Source organism: Zeugodacus cucurbitae, chromosome 6, assembly GCF_028554725.1.
Source record: "Zeugodacus cucurbitae isolate PBARC_wt_2022May chromosome 6, idZeuCucr1.2, whole genome shotgun sequence".
NCBI lineage: Eukaryota > Metazoa > Arthropoda > Insecta > Diptera > Tephritidae > Zeugodacus > Zeugodacus cucurbitae.
In genome coordinates, this window is record NC_071671.1 from 6,124,684 (window position 1) to 6,145,962 (window position 21,279).

Consider the following 21,279-nt stretch of genomic DNA (forward strand, 5'->3'; position numbering starts at 1 on the left):
CATACATATGTAAGTATATGCATAAATATAGAAATAGTTTAATGTTGTTTATTTTAAAATATTTAAGGATATTCGGTTGTCGAATGCTTAAGTTAAGATAAAATATATACATACATACTTATAAACACATATAAATACGGGTATGCACAGTTTTCATACTAGATTTGTAAATAAACTTTTGAAAAAAAAAATTAAAAATATAAATAAAAAACTACTTCAAATCAACTTTATATGAAAATTATAGGTTATGCACATACTTACATATGAGACGATGAATTACAGCAAATATAAATATATACAACTAATTGTAATTGAAAAAAATAATTTATGTATTCTTTACAAACCCCTGAAACTCCAGATAATTGATTTATTAAACTTAATTTAGTTGAACTTTTCAAAAAAATTTCTGAAAGTGTCATAAAAATTACCAAAAAAATGTGTGAAACACAAAATATGTATTTCGTATTTATTAATTGAAAATTTTCGTCAACTCTTTCGAATCATTTTCACCTTATATGTAAAACCATCTCTCCAAATTGCCTTATTTACCCGATTAATATGTTGATACCTCAAAGCAAAAAAGTATTTTTAATAAATCTACACTAAAAGCACATTTTATCTGTCTAAATAGATGTAGAAAGCTTTGTATACGTACATTTAATTATAGTATGTACATACATACATACATATTGATTATAAATATGTTTATACTTCTATTATACTAGACATCATATACAATATACAACTTATATCAGTACATATAGGAATATGTAGAGAAAGCGGAATGTAGCAAATAAATATGATTAAAAATGCTGATAAATTGAAATTAAAGAATTATTCTTAAAAAAATTATATTCGAATTTAATATTTTCCTTATTTAATCTCAAAATATTAATCAAGAAATGGTAGCCGAGGTATTTTTATATACATATACTGTCAGATGAATTGTTATTTATTTTTTTATTATTGTTTTTACTATTATTTTTATTTATTTTTTATTTTATTTTTTTTTGTAATGTTAAAATTTTTTTAGAGTAATTGATATTTTTATTTATTTTTTATTATTATTATTATATTTTTAAGAAATCATTTTATTATTACTCATATTCTAATTTTTTGATATAATATTGTAATTATCACAATATTTTGATTTTTTTGAGACTACCCTTAAAAATTCAAAACGTAAGCGTCAACGTCAGCAGATTTTTTTTACACCGATACCATAATGGCTTGCTTCCCTATTTATGTACATATGTATATATTTACAAAAAAAAAACTTATACATATAAGTATATAATGCACCATTTTGAATTCGCCAATTCATATAAAACTGCTGGTTGCAGTCACCGTTGCCATGGTTACGCTGTTTTCTTCCATTATTCAGTGGCTGTGTAATTTTTTTTCACATATGTATGTATTTTGAAAATTTCGATTTTTTATGAAATTTGCACGCCATGGTAAAATTGTATAAAAGGACGCGTAGTTCGCTGGCTGTCTCATTGCCACTTTGGTTGACGTTGAGTAAACATGTTTTTTTTTAATAAAAAATCATTTCTTGATTTTTTAGACTTAAAAATGTGGGTCGTGTTTTAAATTAAACAAATTTACCACATTTCTACAAAATTTCTATAGGTAACTTATAAGTTTCTGTCGTAAATTATTACAAATAATTCTTTTTAACTCTCACTAGCTGATTTCAATTGAAGTCGTTCCTCAATTTTTTTTTTACCACCACATTCCCTTCAAAAAATGATCGCACGAAAATGTTCACGAGTTAATTCCATTTTTTGGTCGAGATGAATTTTTTAATTCAAATATTCAACCATCGACAACATTATTTCTTTTTTTTTGTCAGTTGCGTTTTGTGTTTTCCATTTTTATCAAACGAACGGCAACATTGATCTTTCAAATATCTCCTTTTCCTAATGAATCCTATATATCCTTCTCCAGGTACTAAGCTACCACCAAACCAAATTTAAGCCAAATCGGTTCAGCCGTTCTTGAGTTATGAATAGTGTAACTAAGACAATATTTTTTGTATACATGTATGTATATCGACAAATGCTTCCTTTCAAATACACAACATTTTATTTGGCCACGTTTATTCCTAAATCCTTTTCCAAAATCCCAATATTTGTGTTCGTACAAAGTAAATCCCCTACCTAAGCTTTTTTGATAAATTCGCTCCGAAAATTCTTTAATTTCCACTGTTTTATTCTGCTCTTTCTTGATTTTTTTTTCATTCTAAAGTAGACGCTTAAGTTTCCGTCGCAAATTATTACCAATAATTTTTTATCCATTTCTAATCTGCTTTCTTTCAACATAACTCTGATAAACTGTTTAATCCCATATGCTTTCTATTCAAATGTAAGCTTTCATCGAGATCAAAAGCTTACTTGGTCACGTTTAATCTTAAATCCTTTTCCAAAATCCCAATATTTTCATTTGACATTTCTCCTTTTCTTCGCAAAGTTATCGATAAACCTAGGAATAACACCAAAAATCTAGTTGTATAAAACGAGATAATTTTATAATCTCGGATTATCCAGAGTGCAATTTTGTATGGGAAAGCTCGTTTCTTAATTACAGATTATCGAGTTAAGCTCGTAAATGGAGATAATCTCGTTATATGTAAACATAGTATTATCCGACAAATAGAGGATTAAAGAATAAACTTTCTTACACACTTCCTTCCAGTGCTTGAGTCTTTATCCAGAAAGCTTATGAGGTTTTTTCTTACTAACTCTTTTGAGCTTGTCATACTACGTCCGGACCGACATTGAAAACACAATTTGTGGATTGTGGAACCAAAATCGTTCTGTTGTTTTCGTGTATGTTTTCGAAGCGGTTTCATTGACAGTTCACAAAATTTATTTGTTTCTTTAAATTTTGAGCAACGAGCAGGGTATGTTTTAGAACTTTTAATGTTTGCTTATAATTATTATTAATGTTCGTGTTTTATAGAAACACGACAAGAAAGTTGCTCCCTCTCACCCCACGAATTTCTTTTTTTGTACTTTTGTTTTTTCTCCATTTTTTTTGAAATGTAAACAAATATTGACTGACATTTTATGATGGCAAAATATGTCTTCCAATTATATCGACTAAACTAGAGCATGCATCGATTATAATGAGTGGAATGTAAGTTTTCAAGTAGTTGTCAGCGAAAACTGTTGTTTCGTTTGACAGATTTTGCATGGATGAAAACACACGTTTTAGAACGAAAACCCATTTTTGCTATGAAAACATGTTTTCAATATGGGTCCGAACATAAAGGGTGATTTTTTAAGAGCTTGATAACTTTTTAAAAAAAAAAAACGCATAAAATTTGCAAAATCTCATCGGTTCTTTATTTGAAACGTTAGATTGGTTCATGACATTTACTTTTTGAAGATAAAATCATTTTGAATCATTTAAATGTTGACCGCGGCTGCGTCTTAGGTGGTCCATTCGGAAAGTCCAATTTTGGGCAACTTTTTCGAGCATTTCGGCCGGAATAGCCCGAATTTCTTCGGAAATGTTGTCTTCCAAAGCTGGAATAGTTGCTGGCTTATTTCTGTAGACTTTAGACTTGACGTAGCCCCACAAAAAATAGTCTAAAGGCGTTAAATCGCATGATCTTGGTGGCCAACTTACGGGTCCATTTCTTGAGATGAATTGTTCTCCGAAGTTTTCCCTCAAAATGGCCATAGAATCGCGAGCTGTGTGGCATGTAGCGCCATCTTGTTGAAACCACATGTCAACCAAGTTCAGTTCTTCCATTTTTGGCAACAAAAAGTTTGTTAGCATCGAACGATAGCGATCGCCATTCACCGTAACGTTGCGTCCAACAGCATCTTTGAAAAAATACGGTCCAATGATTCCACCAGCGTACAAACCACACCAAACAGTGCATTTTTCGGGATGCATGGGCAGTTCTTGAACGGCTTCTGGTTGCTCTTCACCCCAAATGCGGCAATTTTGCTTATTTACGTAGCCATTCAACCAGAAATGAGCCTCATCGCTGAACAAAATTTGTCGATAAAAAAGCGGATTTTCTGCCAACTTTTCTAGGGCCCATTCACTGAAAATTCGACGTTGTGGCAGATCGTTCGTCTATTCATGATGAAATGTCAAAGCATACTGAGCATCTTTCTCTTTGACACCATGTCTGAAATCCCACGTGATCTGTCAAATACTAATGCATGAAAATCCTAACCTCAAAAAAATCACCCGTTAGTATCACTGCTTTAAAAGCAACAAATTTGGGTTTCAACTTTGACTTATTACTTAAAGTTGTTAAAAATTTGGTTATGAAATCGACGTTACTGGAAGCTTTCAAAGCTTTACATTTCTTTAAACTTTAAAACAAATTTTGGAATAAAAAATACAATTTATATATCTTTCTTCTTTATTTATTTAGTATTTTTTATGAATTTACATATTTACAAAAGACTATCTTCTTCAGTTAGTTCTGGCACTTCCTTCACAACTTTTCTAAATTGTGACACACTACAACAGATTACACCACTATTTTTCAATGCATCCGACAGCCAAGTGATCTCACCACATTTGCTCTCACAAATTGGAGCATGCGGCGTGGTTGACACACTACGGTGAACCGCATTCGCATTTGCGTCGTTGTACACACCAAAAGCCGTTGCCTTATCTTCTTCCTTTACCACAATCCACAAAAGCTCCGGCACGGGGAATTTTCCATCTTCACCCAAATCTGGATGAAGATAGAAACTCATTTGTTCACCATTAAGACCGTATAGCACCTGTACGCCATGACTGCCCACATAAATGTCCATGTCTTCTTTGGTGGCTTTTTGATGTGCCAGTATGTCTCGCTTGAGTTCCGTCCAGGCTTCCAGCTCATCATGCGAAACAAAATAATTCCAACCCAACTTTTTTACGGCTTGGAATTGCGGATTTAGTATGAAGAAATCGTCCACGTAGTTGGCGATATGTAAGAAAGGAGCGGTTTTCAAGTGCAATGTTTGACGTACACGCTGGTAGATTTCATCGAAGCGCAGACCGCGGAAAAGTTCACTTTTATAACGGCCATCGGGATGATTGAATCTTGTGAGAAAGAATTTTGGTAGCCGTTGCAGTTGTGGATAACCTATTATTAATAAATTATAAATTCCATTATAAATATTTATATTTAATGAATAATGTAAGTTCCGCTTACCAGTACTGCTTAGCTTGATATGCGCGAATCGGGTACGTCCCTCGTTTTCATCATAGCATGCCTCACCAATTATGTGTGTTAGATTATCCCATGGATTCACATAACCATAAGCAACCGGCGTCCAATCCCTATTGTTGCAGCCATTTACTGTGCTTAGCACTTCTTCGACAACACGCAAATCACAGCCGAAGTAATTGGCTGGTTTCGGTTTATTTTGAAGACCACTAGAAATAGTCAACGATTTTAACTTGCCATCGCTGTCGCATTTAACGCTCAACGTCTCTGCACGATTAAAGTTCTTCAGATAATTTGGTCCACATGAGAGCAAGACCTCTTCTCCGACAGGTAAGTGTACACTTGCTGATCGTTGCTCTGCATCCAACTGTACTGGATACAATTCACCACTGGGTTTATAAATCAACGGCCATTGTTCGCCCTTGGAGCTAACAGGCACAACGCACTCATTCTGCGTTTCAGCTAAAGCTAATGTAAGCGTTGCGAGCAAAATTCCGTATTTGATTAAACCCATCTTAAGCTGGACAGACTTTGACTGTGATGTCAAATGCAGTTGGCGATTATATACAAGCGGAATAGGAAATTTATTGCGAAGTGGTGTCTTATCAGCTTTTGTGATGCCGCGGTTGTGCTCCTGTGTAGAATAATTTTGTATTTTACCTCAATCTTCTGGTGTTTTGTTGTATGTGTGCCATATAGACATTTAAAGCTGATAATTGTAAGGTTATTAAAATAATGAATTTAAATATACATACATACGCACATATTGAAATATAAAAAGTTTGTTTACAATAGGAAATTCCAGGAATTATTGATAAAAATTATTAAAATGAACTGAGAGCGAAAGTTATCATCAAAACAAAAACAATAATTTGCGAGTATATTTCATTAAAAATCAAAAATGTCGGAATAAGCGCATATATCTTCAAGAACTCTGAAATTCAAGTGCAGCTCTAGGGTTAAATTAGTTGCTTGTACGTTCACTATGCGTCGTCCTCATCCAGGAATCGTGGCTGAGCAGTAACGGCATTTCAGGATTGAGGACGAAAAGCCATAAGCTGCAAGCGGTAAATGAATCAGGTAGAATCAGAGCCTGTATGCTAGTACGAAACCAACTAAAAGTGCTCCTCTTGCCTAATTACAGCAATGGAGGTGTTGTGACCGCTAAGCTGGAGAGTGGCGGAGTGGCGTTTTTCAAGCAGAAGTGGCTGCTATTAAAGCAGCGACGGATATATTGCTTCGAACCGCAACAATCTTTAGGGAGGTGGCGATCCACTCGGATAGTAGAGCGGCGATACTATCCTTGAGTTCCTTGACCATGCGCACAGGGCTGGTTAAGGAATGCCTATCCTCACTGTCGGTGCCATCGTTACACTTTTCAATTAGATTAGTCTGGGTTCCTGGCCAATGCGGAATCGTGGGGAAATGTAAGGCTGATGAGCTTGCAAGGTCAGGAACGACGGACTCACTATTAGAAGCATGAAATCATGTAGGAGCATCATTGTCCTATTGCGGTTTGCTAGTGGACAGATGGGCCTCGGCTGAGCTGGGTAGGCGCTGGTCAGTTACCAACACATGCTTGGTCGCAAGATCCTTCTGGTCTAGTCGTAGGGGTTCTTACTGGCCATTGCCCCATTGGGATCCATGTGGTAAGGTTAAAAATTTTACCGGATGATAGGTGTAGAAGCTGCATGGAGGAGGATGAGATGGAATCGTCTCATCACTTTCTTCTGGAATGTCGCGTCTTAGAGAGATGAAGAAAGAGATTTCTTGGATATCACTTTTTAAAGCAGGCTCGCGAAATAGCGAATATAATCTCTGCAAATTTGTTGTAGGTTAAGGGCGCTTTGTTGAATCCTACATGTTAATCTAAGGGGGATCCAGGTTTCACAAAGGACTATATTTTAAAATCTGGGAAACATCCTTACAACCGAACCTAACGTAACCTAACCTCACATTCACTATGGCTGTCTGTTTGTTAAATTTTTATATCCATTCAAACATTTATACATAACTTTTGCAAACAAGACATATTTCTTTGTAGAATTCGCGTCAACAGAAAGTCTTTCATAATTCTCTATCAGTCCTAACAGGCCCGAAAACTGAGTGTATCCACTACACAACGCAAATCTTCTTAAAAATTTAACTTTAAATCAATGCTAATTATTTGAAAATATTAAATTTAACATTTTCTACTCTTGTTCTCACTTTTATTATTGTTAAAATAGCAAATAACCAATGAACTTTTCAAAATAACTGGCGATCAGAGTGCCCTCTATAGTTTCCATGAACAAACTGAATTTACAATTGCACTGCACTTGAACAGCTGTTCCACCGGCGTGGCCACTATTTCTTATCAACTGTTGTGGTTTTCGCTTATCTCTTCTCTGCTCTCTCTAATGCTCAATTATCAATATTTCTATTTTGTTCCTTTTACGCTGCCATTTCTTTAACTCTTTCTCTTTAGCCCGTTTTATTGCACTTTTGCTTTTGTTGCGCTGAAAATAATTGCAGCAGTTTGTTATTGCTCGGTGCATTAGATTTATTATAGCGGCGCAATCTACGCTGTAATCATTTTCAAATAATGTGAAGAATAATTGTGCTAAATTGCGTGATTAAACGGTGGCTAGAATGTACTTAATATAAAAGTATTGTGTGTGAATATTGTAAAGGAATATAGCAAATTCTCTGTGCTTTGTGTCAAGGCAATTTGTCGGTCGGTCGCTGCTTTATCAGCGATAAGATAATAGCACAGTTATGTGTGTGGTAATGCGTAAATAGCGAAACTGATGACCTGTGCGTCACTTGTAGCTGCTACAATAAAAATAATAATAATAATAAATACGAGTACATACACACATCTGTATTTGCGTATTAATTATAATTAATTAAAAAGTGTGCAAGTGTGCTCCACAGTGCTGTGTCAAAGTTTGCCAATTTGTATATATTATTATTAATATTTGTGCAACACGATAAGAAGAAAAGGTTCTGTAATTTCCGCCTTCGCTGCAACTTTTGCGTTAACGCTTGTTGCTGGCGAAGCCCCAGTAGTGCACGCTTTACGCCCCTTCATTGCGGCATTCACTGCAGCGGGTGTGTTTGGCTAATCGTCGTACAGTTTTTCATATCATATTTCTAAACAATTGCTACGAACTATTTGCTGACACAGTTTAATATCCGTTTGTGGTTATGCCGTTTTCTTCAATTCGTTCGCGTCTCTCCTCCTATCGGCGGCACAATGATGATGCGGAGGTTGCTGTTGTCGGTCAACATCGTCGTCGGGAGTACGAGGGTATTCGAGGCAGAGGTAAGTACAATGTTTGGTATGCAGATTGGAAATTATATACTACTATATATATATATAGATACATTCGGATGTATGTATATGTATGTATGTACTTAGTTGAATAATTGTATATTTAAGATAAAGCAATTTAATTTATTATTCTCTTCGAAGATAATTAGTTATTAGATAATAAACTTAGAATAAAAAAAAAAATAAATATTTAGAGAGTTTAAGAAACTATAATATACAGTTGAATTTCCTTAACTCGAAACACCATAATCCACCAAAAAACGAGTTACGGAAGAAAATTTGTGTGAAATTTGACTTCTATTGCCAATTCAAGAGTTCGAGTTATGGAGAACTTCGAGTTATAGAAGGAGGAAGTTCCACTGTATAATATTAATAAAATAATGGTGTTATGAATTTCTGAAACCAAAGCTAATTCATGTAAGATACTGATGTGATCGTTGAGAACGCAATTTGCCATCTCACATATTCGTCAAATCTGCCGAAGATGTGGTGAGATTTAAGCAAGAATCATTGGAGGCAAAACAGCTTCTTTATATTTTCGGCTCAACTGAAGTGATCCTCTCGTATCTAATGACTTAAGAACACTATAGGCTATCTGAGGCCCTAACACTCTTTCGTAGATCCCTTCCGTTAGATCACACAACATCTACAACTCGTTCCTAAAGCCGTTTTCGATAACATTCCTAAAAATTATAAAATCTGAGACCAAATACGTACATATACATATTTCGTAAGATGTCGGGTTTGAGCTATAGAAGCTGAGATTTTAAGCTTCAACATTGAAATTGAACTTACATTGGCTCGAGGAAAAAGTTTTCCCGAAGTCAGCAAATTAAAAAATAGTAAATATCTAAAAAGCTTTAATGCTAACTTTTTCTACCATTTTAATTATTTTTATACCCTGAACAGGGTATATTAAGTTTGTCACGAAGTTTGTGACACCCAGAAGGAAGAGGAGGCCCTATAAAGTATATATATAAATGATCAGTATGTTGAACGATTTAGCCATGTCCGTCTGTCTGTCCGTCCGTCTGTCTGTCTGCATATATATGAACTAGTCCTTCAGATATCGTTTTGAAATTTTGCGGAAGTTATTTTCTCTTCAAGAAGCTGTTCATTTGTCGGAACTGCCGATATCGGGCCACTATATCATATAGCTGCAATACAAACTGAACGATCGGAATCAAGCGCTTGTATGGAAACCTTCCGTATTTTACTACATATCTTCACGAAATTTGGTGTGAGTTATTGTTCATAGAAATAATTTAATCTCCGAAAAAATTGTTCAGATCGGTTCACTATAGCATAAAACTGCCATACAAACTGAACGATCGGAATCAAGCGCTTGTATGGAAAACTTCCGTATTTTACTACATATCTTCACGAAATTTGGTGTGAGTTATTGCTCATAAAAATAATTTAATCTCCGAAAAAATTGTTCAGATCGGTTCACTATAGCATATAGCTGTCATACAAACTGAACGATCGGAATCAAGGGCTTGTATGGAAAACTTCTGCATTTGACGTGGTTTCTTCACGAAATATCACATGGATTACTGATTAAGGTAATAATATAATCTCCGAAAAAATTGTTCAGATCGGTTAACTATATAACCTTAATGTTTCTAGCAAACAATCGGCTAAAAAGAATTAGTAAAATGCTTTATTTTTTTTTACTTACTTTTTCTTACGTCTTTAGATTTGCTTAAACACATAGTTACCAAAAGAAATGCACCTGTGAAGGGTATATTAGCTTCGGTACAGCCGAAGTTAACGTGTTTTCTTGTTTTTTTATAGATTTCTGTAAGTTTTCAAACCTCACACCTCGTCGAAGTACTTAATATACTTCAACTACTATTCTAGGGTGCGCTCAAGTGTATGTGGGCGTAAATAATTGATGCTTGGGCACATGAGTGGGCAAAGCGCCTATTAATATACTACATTTACAGTAAACACATGCGTTAATGCGACGAATGACCTTATCAACGGCGAAATGGACAACAGTAAAGTTTGCAATAGCTATTAGCTAAACACAATTTTAACAATAATGTGTCCGAGCTTAGACATAAAAACAATGACAGACATAAAAGCATTAAAGGGAGCAGGCATGTATTGCGCCTAAAACTATACAAGCGATGTCATTAAAGCTTACACATGACTTAAAAAATTAAAAAAAAAAGCGAAAACAAAAACAGTGATTTGTGTTGACACACCTCACGGGCAGTCGTCAAATTTAGCACTCATCCTATCTCGATTTAGTTAGTTATGTGTCTCTTTTGCACGGCCGACGTTATTTTGCACGTCACTTAGATAGTTAGCGGTCGTTCTGTGACCTGCATGTGTCACTCCTTTGTTCGCTGTAAATTTACCATTTTTCAACGCTTAACGAACCCACATTTTATGTGCACAGATGTAAGTTGTGATGAAGTTAGATAATCTCTCGGTCAGTTAAAAAAAAGCCAAGAACCGCAAATCTAATCAAACAAAATTTAAACTGTCTTCATAAAATTTTATTATTTTTTGCGAATTTTCTTTTATCATCTCCTCCGTGTGTTTTTCATATGAGTACATATACTTATGTAGGCTCTTTTGTCATGTGACTTTATGTGCTTGTACTTTCACATTTAATTACTTTTAGTCACGACATGTTCAAGTCAAGTAGACAATTTTGCGGCAAAATTTACTTTCATGAAAATTAAAGTGAAAATATACGCATTTGTACTATGTGTACACATAGAGACCGACTTTGGGATGATTGACCCTAACCAAGTCAAACTATTTACTCAGTGAGCGCATAAATTGCCGTTAATCCTGGATAACCCCTTTCAGAAACTAAAACCCATGATAGTTTTGCTAAAAGCACCAGTTTTTGGTTTATATCCTGTAGGCAAAGTTGGTATTTGAAAAGTCATTAGTATGATCCCATAGAGTTTTACTAGTGCCTTGTAGATAATTTATCGTATTATGTACCAAAAATATTTATTTAGTCGGAAAAAAATTCTTTCTCAGATCAGGTTAATAGAATATCTCGTTTAATTTTATCTTGTCCGAGTCTCTGGTATGGCAATACCATCTGACAATTGTGTAAGTGATAGATCAAAGCTAATTCTATGTTGTTTATATATTGAAAATTGTATTAAAATTAAAAATAAATTTTCAAAAAATTTAATTTGGCCCATGAGGGGATCGAACCCGCGACCTTCGCGTTATTAGCACGACGCTCTAACCAACTGAGCTAATGGGCCAGTTATAAAATATGTGACGAATGTCGTACTTAAGTATAGAGAAGAGAATTTAGTGAATTCAGAGAGAGAACATTGAGAATAATAAAGATGTTCATATGTATTACACTAATGAATAATAAAAAAGTATTCATAGTTTAGCAGTCCGATTTCAAATAGTTTCATATTACGATGTTAATTATTTCAATACAAAATATATTAAAGATCCCATTAACTATATTGAATTCGATTTATTTTAATTAACGCTAACAAAAAATCTGCTGCGCCCAACGTGGGGCTCGAACCCACGACCCTGAGATTAAGAGTCTCATGCTCTACCGACTGAGCTAGCCGGGCATGTCGACGTGGCGGTTAAATGACAGTTAAATGGAATGCCAAGGCGCATAGAATCTAAAGAAAATGTCTCAAATTGAATTTATGTAATACACATTTAGACCTTTGGAATATTTTTCAATAAATATATTTCAACATTTGAAGGACTTATTCTTTAGACACCTTCTTAATTCAATATTATTGATATTTCTTCCAAGAATAAGAAATAAGTACAGACTAGACCGTGCTGTCTAGTCTTTTCCAAACCACGGATCCAAAACGGTGATTTTTCTCTCATAGCTTAAAATTGTTCTATAAATTTTTCCACATAAATTGGTTTTGCTTAATGCAGCATTACATTTCTGAGTTTCTCAGAATACTCTACCAAATCTATATTATATTATCTTCTTCGATATGTTTGTTGCAATGTGGTTAGGTTTCATTTTGCGCCAGTATGTTAATCTAACTTTTATATATTTATATATTTCTGGATAACTAGAAACTGATCCTAATATCTTAGCAATAGTCCTACTGGGATCCCGCTTAGATTATAAGTTACTTATTCCATGAAGTTTTCCAAAATCTATGTTCTCTTGACCATTTTTTTATACTATTTTTGTACTCAACTTCCAGACAAAGTTCGATGTAATATTACAAGATAATTAATTTTGCCTAACTTATTAGAATAAATGGGAACTAAACATACATAAACAATTAATAAAAAAATTGACTACGCCCAACGTGGGGCTCGAACCCACGACCCTGAGATTAAGAGTCTCATGCTCTACCGACTGAGCTAGCCGGGCCGTTGCGAAACTTGTGCAAAATAGCACAGCTAAGCTCATGCGACAAGCTGAATATAAGAAGTATTCATTGATTTCTTGAAGGAATGGAGAATTGTACATATGACTCATAATATTCTCACTTACTATGCATTGAGTGTCTGCTAAAATTGCCTCTCTTTGTAGCAAAACTTTAGAATAATAAAAAAAACGTTGCTTGGTTACTCAGTTTCGTATTATATATAGTATATAACTTCATACGCGTATATGGAAGAGATACTTTATGTGTTTTTGCCTATTTGAAAAAGAATTGTGTAAAAAGTTAGTGCGCCCCCGGGTGGGCTCGAACCACCAACCTTTCGGTTAACAGCCGAACGCGCTAGCCAATTGCGCCACGGAGGCAGTTATAATTTGACTGTCCAAGTTGTTACTTCAACAGTTTTTATAAGTGTTTAAGCTTTATGAAGCTTAGTAATGTGCTAGTGGCAGTTTAATGTTGAGGGATGAAATTTGGAAGTTACAAAAAATAAATCGTAAAAAAATGAATATTTCGTGAATGTAATAGTCAACGATAACCAAGAAACTAACTCGAACGAATGAAAGCTTTGAAGTCAAAATATTTTGTTCTGACAGCAAAAGTTTTCCGAAAACGACTAAGGCAATGAGAGACATTAAGATAATAAGTAAACTCTTGAAGATGCTATTTCTTAATATTTCGCAAAAGCTTGTTTGCTTGTTTTTAAGAACCTAATAAAGCTGTTTTGTCTTATTTTCTTCTCTATTCTCCAATTGTCAATAAATGGTCTTCCAAGTACTTTCCCACTTTTGTTATGAGTAAAATAAGTTTTTACACCTGAATCTTCTGTTCGTAGAACATGCATTTTTCACCTTATCCACCAAAAAATATAAAATTCTTATATCTTAGGTTCGATTAGGTCAACTGAGAGACATCTGACGTCGAGACACCTAATAGACACTTAAGTTTCTTACTAAACTTAGCGCTTTATAGATCAATTTGGCAGAGTCCATGCAGTCTAACTCTCGATCCTGTTGAACCAAAATTATTGATTACAACTACAATGTCTTCAATGTTCCGACATACATAAGTATCATTTATAGATGCTATATAACGCTCCATGTTGCCGAAGTGAGGTCTTTAGTAGCAATACAGTAAGAATTTCAAACATATTCATTTGGAAAATACTAAAAAAATTTAATTTGGCCCATGAGGGGATCGAACCCGCGACCTTCGCGTTATTAGCACGACGCTCTAACCAACTGAGCTAATGGGCCAGATATCAACCGGTCGACAAAATGCTGTGATAAGAGTAAACTTGCTTGTGAGAGTGCTACTAACTAGTAGTTGACATTAGATAATACAACAGAGATTAAAGTAGAACAAAAGTTAATGAAGGACCGAACAGTTGTTCAGCATATTAATAAACTGAAGTTTAAGAGATAAGAACTTTTCAAAAACTACTGAACAACGACAAATAAAAGATTTGCGAAACAATAACAATTCAGCCGAAGTGAAATACTAGTAACAACAAAAATATAGTTCCCCATACCAACAACAATTTATAAAATACCAAAGAGACAAGAACGCAGAGCAACGATAAAAATAAACGATACAGCTATAAATTCTCAAAACATTGCCATTGGACAATGACGACCACAATGCTCTTTTGGACCTGAGAGAATTGTGTGAATTGTACACTGTGTGCGTCTGTGTGTGTGTGTGTGTGTGTAGAGAAAAGAAATATGTATGCTAAAGCAGCGCTAATTAAAAAGTAAAATGAAATCACGAACAAACTGTGTACAAATTTACATACAAACAACAACAGCACAACACAGTGTACACAAAAGGTGAGGAAGAACACCAATAAAGCGAGCGAGCGCCTGACATAGAGAAAGAAATGAAGAGCCATATACAAGCTGACCAACAAAAAGTAAACGCAACAACAAAGGCACATTTCTACAATGCCTTTTTGTGGGCAACCGCCACCGCCGTCGGCAAAGCGAACGAGTACGCGCCAAATCGCATGTCAAACAACAGCCAAGAGCACCACGAGTCACTGCCATGTGCTCGATGTTTTATCGTGCGGCTGCTGCCAGCTGCTCGCCTGGTATTTTCGCTTAAACATTTCTTGCTCTTTTTTGTCAGCCAGTTGCCGATGAAAGCGTAGTCAAACCGCCGCCAAAGTAGCAGCAGGAAATGGGAGTTTAAGGGATTCCATTTTGCTGTGGCAGCGCATACAGAGCGCTATCGAAGCTCCCCATTGCTGGTAAACAGAATGTGAAAGAGTAGTTACGCTGTCGAATATTACTACTAAATATTTGTATTGAAAGCACTCTTCCGGTTCATCCAAATCGCTTATAACATTTTGTACACTAAGAGTCCTACAATTTCACCGATTGACTTGACTACTATTGTGCGACGTTGACGGCGAACCCTCTTTGAAAAAGTAGTTGCTCGCGATTTGAAACTCGCTTTTGTAGCAGCCGTTCATAAAGTATAGAAAGTTGGCTTGAAGCTTCCCTTAAATGCGTCATACACATATACAGTGGCACCTCAATTGTCGTGGAAAAATATTAAGTTTGCTGAAAGCACTCTTCTTTTATGTGCTTTACTATATGGAATATGCGATTTTTTGCTTTTTTATTGCTTTGTACTTTTTCGGAAGAGCAACCCGAATCCCGAAGAAAGCGCTTTGTTATTACTACCAGGGTCATGTTGGCGAAGAAGAGATTCTGTGTGCTTGAAATATCTCTGCTCTTAGGTATAAATGAAAATATGTAGTAAAATAAATGCAATAACAATATTAGTATTATAATAATAGATTAAAAACGATATTTATTTTAGACTAATTTGTAATGTTAATCATTACTTTGATGTAATCATTACTTTTACCTAATTTGAAAATATTAACAATATTTCAATTATAATATGTAAAATTTATTAAATCTATACTAAAATGAATAAATTTATGGAATTAGACAAAAGTTAGCCTAAGCCATGAAGATTAAAATTTTAAAATATTATTTTTATCAAATAAAATAATGTGGAGAAAAAAGTATTTTTTTTTTTAATTTGACTTTAGTCAATAAATTTTATTCCGAATCTCAAGCTTAATTTTTCTTACTGCCTGTATTACTGTATTTGTTTCTTTTATTTGCCGAAAATATTCAATAAATATTATTTTTTAAAGAAATAAACTTTTTCGTAATTTTATTCCAGTATTTTTTATTTTCATTGTATTATTAATTTTTATTTATTTTTGTTCTTCCTTTTATATATATATATATTTTTTGAATTAAAAAAAAAAATTGTAATATTTTGATCAAAATTTAAATTTATTTTTTTAGTCTGTTTCTAAATATTTTTTAAATTGTAATTTTTTTAATAGTTTCAATATCTAATTTAAAAGCAATTAAAAATTTTTCAACATTTTTTTCAATATTTTTTAATAGTTTTTTTCTAAATATTCATTTATTTTTAATAATATGAATACTTTATTTAAGAAAATTTTATTTTTTTTTCTAACACTTTTTATCAATATTTTATAATTATATTTTTACTAAAAATTTTTTTATACTTCTTTATAAAATTTTATAATTTTTTTCTGAGTTTTTTTTTAATATTATTTTTCTTAATATTTCAATATTTTATTAAATAATTGGATTTATTTGCAAAATATTTTTTTAGCAATATATTATAAATACATATATTTTTTATACTTTCACTACAAATAATATATTATTTTAACAAAAAATGTTTTTTTTGTCAAAATTTTATAATTATTTTGTCTCTTACTTTTTTTCTAAATATTGTTTTTAAAATTTTTTTTTTTCTTATAATTTCGATACTTTATTATATTTATCAATATTTTTTAATGATTTTTTTCTAAATTTGGGCATTTCCATACCACCACCACAGACAAAATATTAAACATTATTAGAATTACAAAGTTTTTGCATATTTTCATAAGAAAATATTTAAATTTATTTATATTAAATTAATTTTAAATTAATTCATAACCAATTACGAGATATACGAAAGCCAAGTCGCATAGGAGCTACTTTTCTCATTTCGATTTTTCTACTGCATTTGTTTTTTCGTCAAAATTGTTAAAGAAACATAACATGTATAATTTTTTGCTTTGTGTAAAACCTTTATAAGGGTACAAAAAGCAAAATAAAATTCATAAGGAAGAATGCGATTGCAAATAACTGTAAGTTTTTGCTCTCTTATTATCCTATATTTTAATGTCACGTGCGACATCAAAAAACAACACTTGTTCCCACTCGCAAATAAAAGCAGCAAGCTCGCCAAATTTTGGGTAAAAACAGTAAATTTTTATACAATTAAAATAAAAAAAACCTTGTTAAAAAATCAGAATATTTGTGGTTTTGGTAACTACTTAAAATTGGTCCCGTGCGACATCGTAGGTGTGGAATTTAAAAATTGAAAATTATTTTTTGTCTTATAAAATTAACTTAAGTATGTAAATAGATACATTTACCTTAATTATTCATATGTGAGCAAAAACCGCACTTTAAATACCACTGAAATAGCTATTCAAATAGATTTTGGCGAAAATTATAGGCTTACAAATTAAAATAAGAGTGCTCATTTTAACAAGGTAGTCAGGAGAAAATCGTTTGCTTAATTGCTTGATAAATCTCTTAACTAAAATTAAGAAATCCTTTAGTTGCTTTTATAAAATATTTTTTTTAAGGTAACTGCTCTCAGTTTAAGCCTGGTTGATTTTATAAATTAATTAAAATACTCTTCATTAGAATATAATTTTTTTGCAAGGAGCCGTCGATGGAGTGGGAGCATTATCAAAAGGAAAGTCTGGCAGATAACGAAATCCAAAAAATTTTATACCCGAAGACAGCATTTTCTGAAAAAACTGTATTTCACATTCATAATACCATTTTCATTTCATACTATAGAATTTTTGTTGTGTTTCTCGTTAGATATTAGTTAAAATAAATAAATAAATACATTTACTACTTTTTTAAGCCATTTTATTGGATTTGTTGTTAAATAATTCCGTATTATAAAACAAAATCAACATAAATATTATGATGGAAAAAATGTCCCGTGCGAATGTGGTTAATAATTAATTTAAAAAAAAAACTATAAATTATTTTTGGATGAAATTCATACCATCTTTAAAGGTCATCAATGCGCAACATTTTACAATCAAAAACATTTGAATATTGCCACACAATTCGCTGAAATCGCCGTTTGAATCGTTGTCCCCAAAAACGACTTCCATTTTTTGTCCCGTGCGAATGCCTTGGTTTTTCCGTTCCAAAATCAACCTTAACACTAAATGTAGAGCTAATGAAGGGCTATTAAAACATCCTACTGTCAAAATTAAAAAAACATATTAGTTCATCTTTTTTTTTTAGTTGAAAGGTGTACGATTGTCACGTTCGACATGGCGGAAATTCCCATATTTATTTAGTTTTAATTATATCAATACTTTATTTAACAAAATATTGTTTTTTCTAACACTTTTTTATAAAATTTTTATAGTTATTTTTTCTAAGTTTTTTAAATATTAATTAAAAAAATAATGTTTTTATACTCTCGCAACCTGTTGCACAGAGTATAATAGTTTTGTTCACCTAACGGTTGTTTGTGTCTCCAAGAAATATAAGAGTTAGATATGGGGTTATATATACATAAATGATCAGGATGACGAGTAGATTTGAAATCCGGATGTCTGTCCGTCCGTCTGTCCGTCCGTCCGTCTGTCCGTCTGTCCGTCTGTCCGTGCAAGCGATAACTTCAGTAAAAATTAAGATATCTTAATGAAACTTGGAACACATGTTCCTTGGCACCCTGAGGAGGTTGCTTTCGAAAATGGGCAAAATCGGTCCACTGCCACGCCCACAAAATGGTGGAAACCGAAAACCTATACAGTGTCATAACTAAGCCATAAATAAAGTTATGAAAACGAAATTTGGAACATAGGATCCCATTAGGGAGGGGCACATTTGGATGTAATCTTTTTGGAAAAGTGGGCGTAACCCCGCCCCCAAATAGGTTTTTTTTTATATAACTCGCAAACCAATAAAGCTATATAAACCAAACTTTCTGCAGTCGTTTCTTTTAGCCATTTCTTTATACAGTCCAAAAATGAAAGAAATCGGGTAATAACCACGCCCACCTCCCATACAAAGGTTAGGTTGAAAATTACTAAAAGTGGGTTAACTCACTAACGAAAAACGTCAAAAACACCAAATCTGCCGTAAGAAATGGCAGAAGGAAGCTGCACTACGATTTTTTTACAAAATGGAAAATGGGCGTGGCGTCGCCCACTTATGGGTCAAAAACCATATCTCAAGAACTATTCGACCGATTTCAATGAATTTCGGTATATAACACTTTCTTGACACCCTGATGAATATGGGCGAAATCGGTTCACAACTACGTCTGCTTCCCATATAACTGAATTTTGAATTCCATCTGATTCGTTCACTTTATAATCTATTCATAAGGAACCAATGAAGCTAGCGGAATAAAACTTTACACAAATACTGTATTTGAGCTGTGACATCACTTGTGGAAAAATTGTCAAAATCGGACCATGACTTTTCAAGGCCCCTGATATCGAACATGAAGAACTCAGTGCCTAAGGTTAATTTTTCACCGAAAATATAGGTAAATCCCTCAGATATTTTAATGTAATTCATTCCCTCTGAATTTTTTTCTTATAACAGTTTATCTCTGTACCTGAAATGGTAAAAATCGGGTCATAACTTCCCCCAGATCCCATATACCTAATTATAAGTAATATTAAATTAAGTGAGCGTATAGTCTTCGATATATCGTATCTTGGTGGTGAAAACGAGTGAAATCGGTTTAGAAATTACCTCAGTCCCCATATACTATTTATGATGATTTTCGTTATTCTATTGAACTTTATACCAAATATATGGGTCGACTTGTGTTATCTTTATAAAATTACATCAATAAATTGCGAGAGTATAAAATGTTCGGTTACACCCGAACTTAGCCCTTCCTTACTTGTTTTAAATAAATACTTTATTAAAAAAAAATTATATTTTTTTTTCAAAATATTTTTTATCAATATTTTATAAATTCATATATTTTTTATACTTCCACTAAAAATAAAAAATATTTTAATTGAAAAAAAAAATTTTGTCAAAATTCTATAACTTAATTATTTTGTCTCTTAAATTGTTTCTATTTTTTTTTTAATATTGTTTTTAAATATTTATTTTTTTTTTGCTTAAAATAATTTTGATACTTTATCACAAAAAATTAAATTATTTCCAACATGTTTTTCAACAATATTTTATAATTATATTTTTTTTTATTATAATAATTTATTTTTATATCTAATAATAATATTTAACTCTAATATTTATAAATTGATATAATAATAATAAACAAGTAATTTCAACAATTCCTCTTTAAAAGAGAAAATATATTTTCTAAGCACAAATTTTTCTATGTCGATTCACACGAAATGTGTATTTGGCGTTGTTATCTACTCAATTGCTTGCTTACGCTTACTTAAGAGTATGCGTCCATATTACTACATATTAAAATATTTACTCTAACTATGTCTTATACATACTTGTTGGATTCCCTTAAGTAGCTGTAAAAGTAGGTACTTGATTTTTTTATTATTACTGCCAGTGAAATCTCAATCGGATCTCTTTGATTTGCATGCAACTCTGCGTTTAATGCTTCATTTGCGGGTTGATTTCGTTGATGACTGAACCTCTTCGCTTAAAATGTACTATCTCTTAATTAATAATGCTCATAAAAATATGCGCTGGAATAATGTGAAGTGAATGTTGTTTTGGATTACACTATTTTATTGAAACTTTTAATATTTATTTCAATAATTTCTTTAATATTTTATAAATGAGTTCTTTATAAAAATTTCTCTTAAGCATGTTCTTGCCATTAAAAATTTACAAATTTTTTCGGTTCTTTTCCTGAGAGCACATTCATTCATCATCATCCCATAAATACAATACAGTTTGTAATGCTGCACGAAAGAAAGAGTCCATGACCGTTTCGCTTGTTTGCATGTTTCGCTTAACTTGCTGACAAACAAAATTTAAGCATTTCTACCAGGGCAACAGCAATTTTAATAAGAGTTTTATTATACCTCTTAGATGCAAATTTGAATGTTAGTCACATAGGCAGGCACACAGGCATACATACTTCACTTTTTATATATTGTGTAACTTCGTTTCTAGTCTTAGGGATGTACTAAATTTAGTACTTAAAAAATATTTAATTTTAAAATTTTGTAAAAATAATTTTCAAAATTTTTTTTATTTAATTTAACTTAAAAATGCATTTGCCTAGCCAATATTGTGAAAAATATATTCTTGCTGTCGAGTTAGGTCGACGATGAGGCCGATCCGTTTGAA

The 21,279-nt window shown here is 32.7% G+C and overlaps 2 protein-coding genes and 5 non-coding genes across 8 annotated transcripts in view; 1 reads left to right on the top strand and 6 right to left on the bottom strand.

Annotated features, from left to right (window-relative positions):
• Positions 1-4,372: 4,372 nt before the first annotated feature.
• LOC105210262 (uncharacterized) lies at positions 4,373-5,756 on the bottom strand. The gene is made up of 2 exons (XM_011181084.3): positions 5,177-5,756; positions 4,373-5,107 (listed from the first exon to the last, which is right to left on the bottom strand). The coding sequence occupies exons 1-2, from the start codon at positions 5,703-5,705 to the stop codon at positions 4,425-4,427; spliced, it is 1,212 nt and encodes a 403-aa protein (XP_011179386.2). The 5' UTR covers positions 5,706-5,756; the 3' UTR covers positions 4,373-4,424.
• Positions 5,757-7,662: 1,906 nt separating this feature from the next.
• The window catches only part of LOC105210365 (probable phospholipid-transporting ATPase IA), a 111,105-nt gene continuing 97,488 nt past the window's right edge, over positions 7,663-21,279 (top strand). Inside the window, exon 1 of one of the 2 annotated variants that reach the window (XM_054234843.1) lies at positions 7,663-8,498. In XM_054234843.1, the coding sequence (XP_054090818.1) occupies positions 8,430-8,498 (69 nt within the window). In that variant the 5' untranslated portion in view covers positions 7,663-8,429. The remainder of the gene's footprint in view (positions 8,499-21,279) is intronic. The other variant, XM_054234848.1, reaches the window with a different exon arrangement.
• Positions 11,679-11,752, bottom strand: Trnai-aau (transfer RNA isoleucine (anticodon AAU)). The gene has a single exon. It is a non-coding gene; the product is annotated as a tRNA-Ile (tRNA).
• Trnak-cuu (transfer RNA lysine (anticodon CUU)) lies at positions 12,013-12,085 on the bottom strand. Its single transcript has one exon. It is a non-coding gene; the product is annotated as a tRNA-Lys (tRNA).
• Positions 12,795-12,867, bottom strand: Trnak-cuu (transfer RNA lysine (anticodon CUU)). Its single transcript has one exon. It is a non-coding gene; the product is annotated as a tRNA-Lys (tRNA).
• Positions 13,172-13,245, bottom strand: Trnan-guu (transfer RNA asparagine (anticodon GUU)). The gene has a single exon. It is a non-coding gene; the product is annotated as a tRNA-Asn (tRNA).
• On the bottom strand, positions 14,063-14,136 carry Trnai-aau (transfer RNA isoleucine (anticodon AAU)). Its single transcript has one exon. It is a non-coding gene; the product is annotated as a tRNA-Ile (tRNA).

Excerpts from the sequence above, each read along its gene's own strand:
- LOC105210262 (XM_011181084.3), bottom strand. The coding sequence starts at position 5,705 with ATGGGTTTAATCAAATACGGAATTTTGCTCGCAACGCTTACATTAGCT. Across the intron at positions 5,108-5,176 it reads TATCAAGCTAAGCAGTACTG|GTTATCCACAACTGCAACGG; the intron begins GTAAGCGGAACT and ends TATTAATAATAG.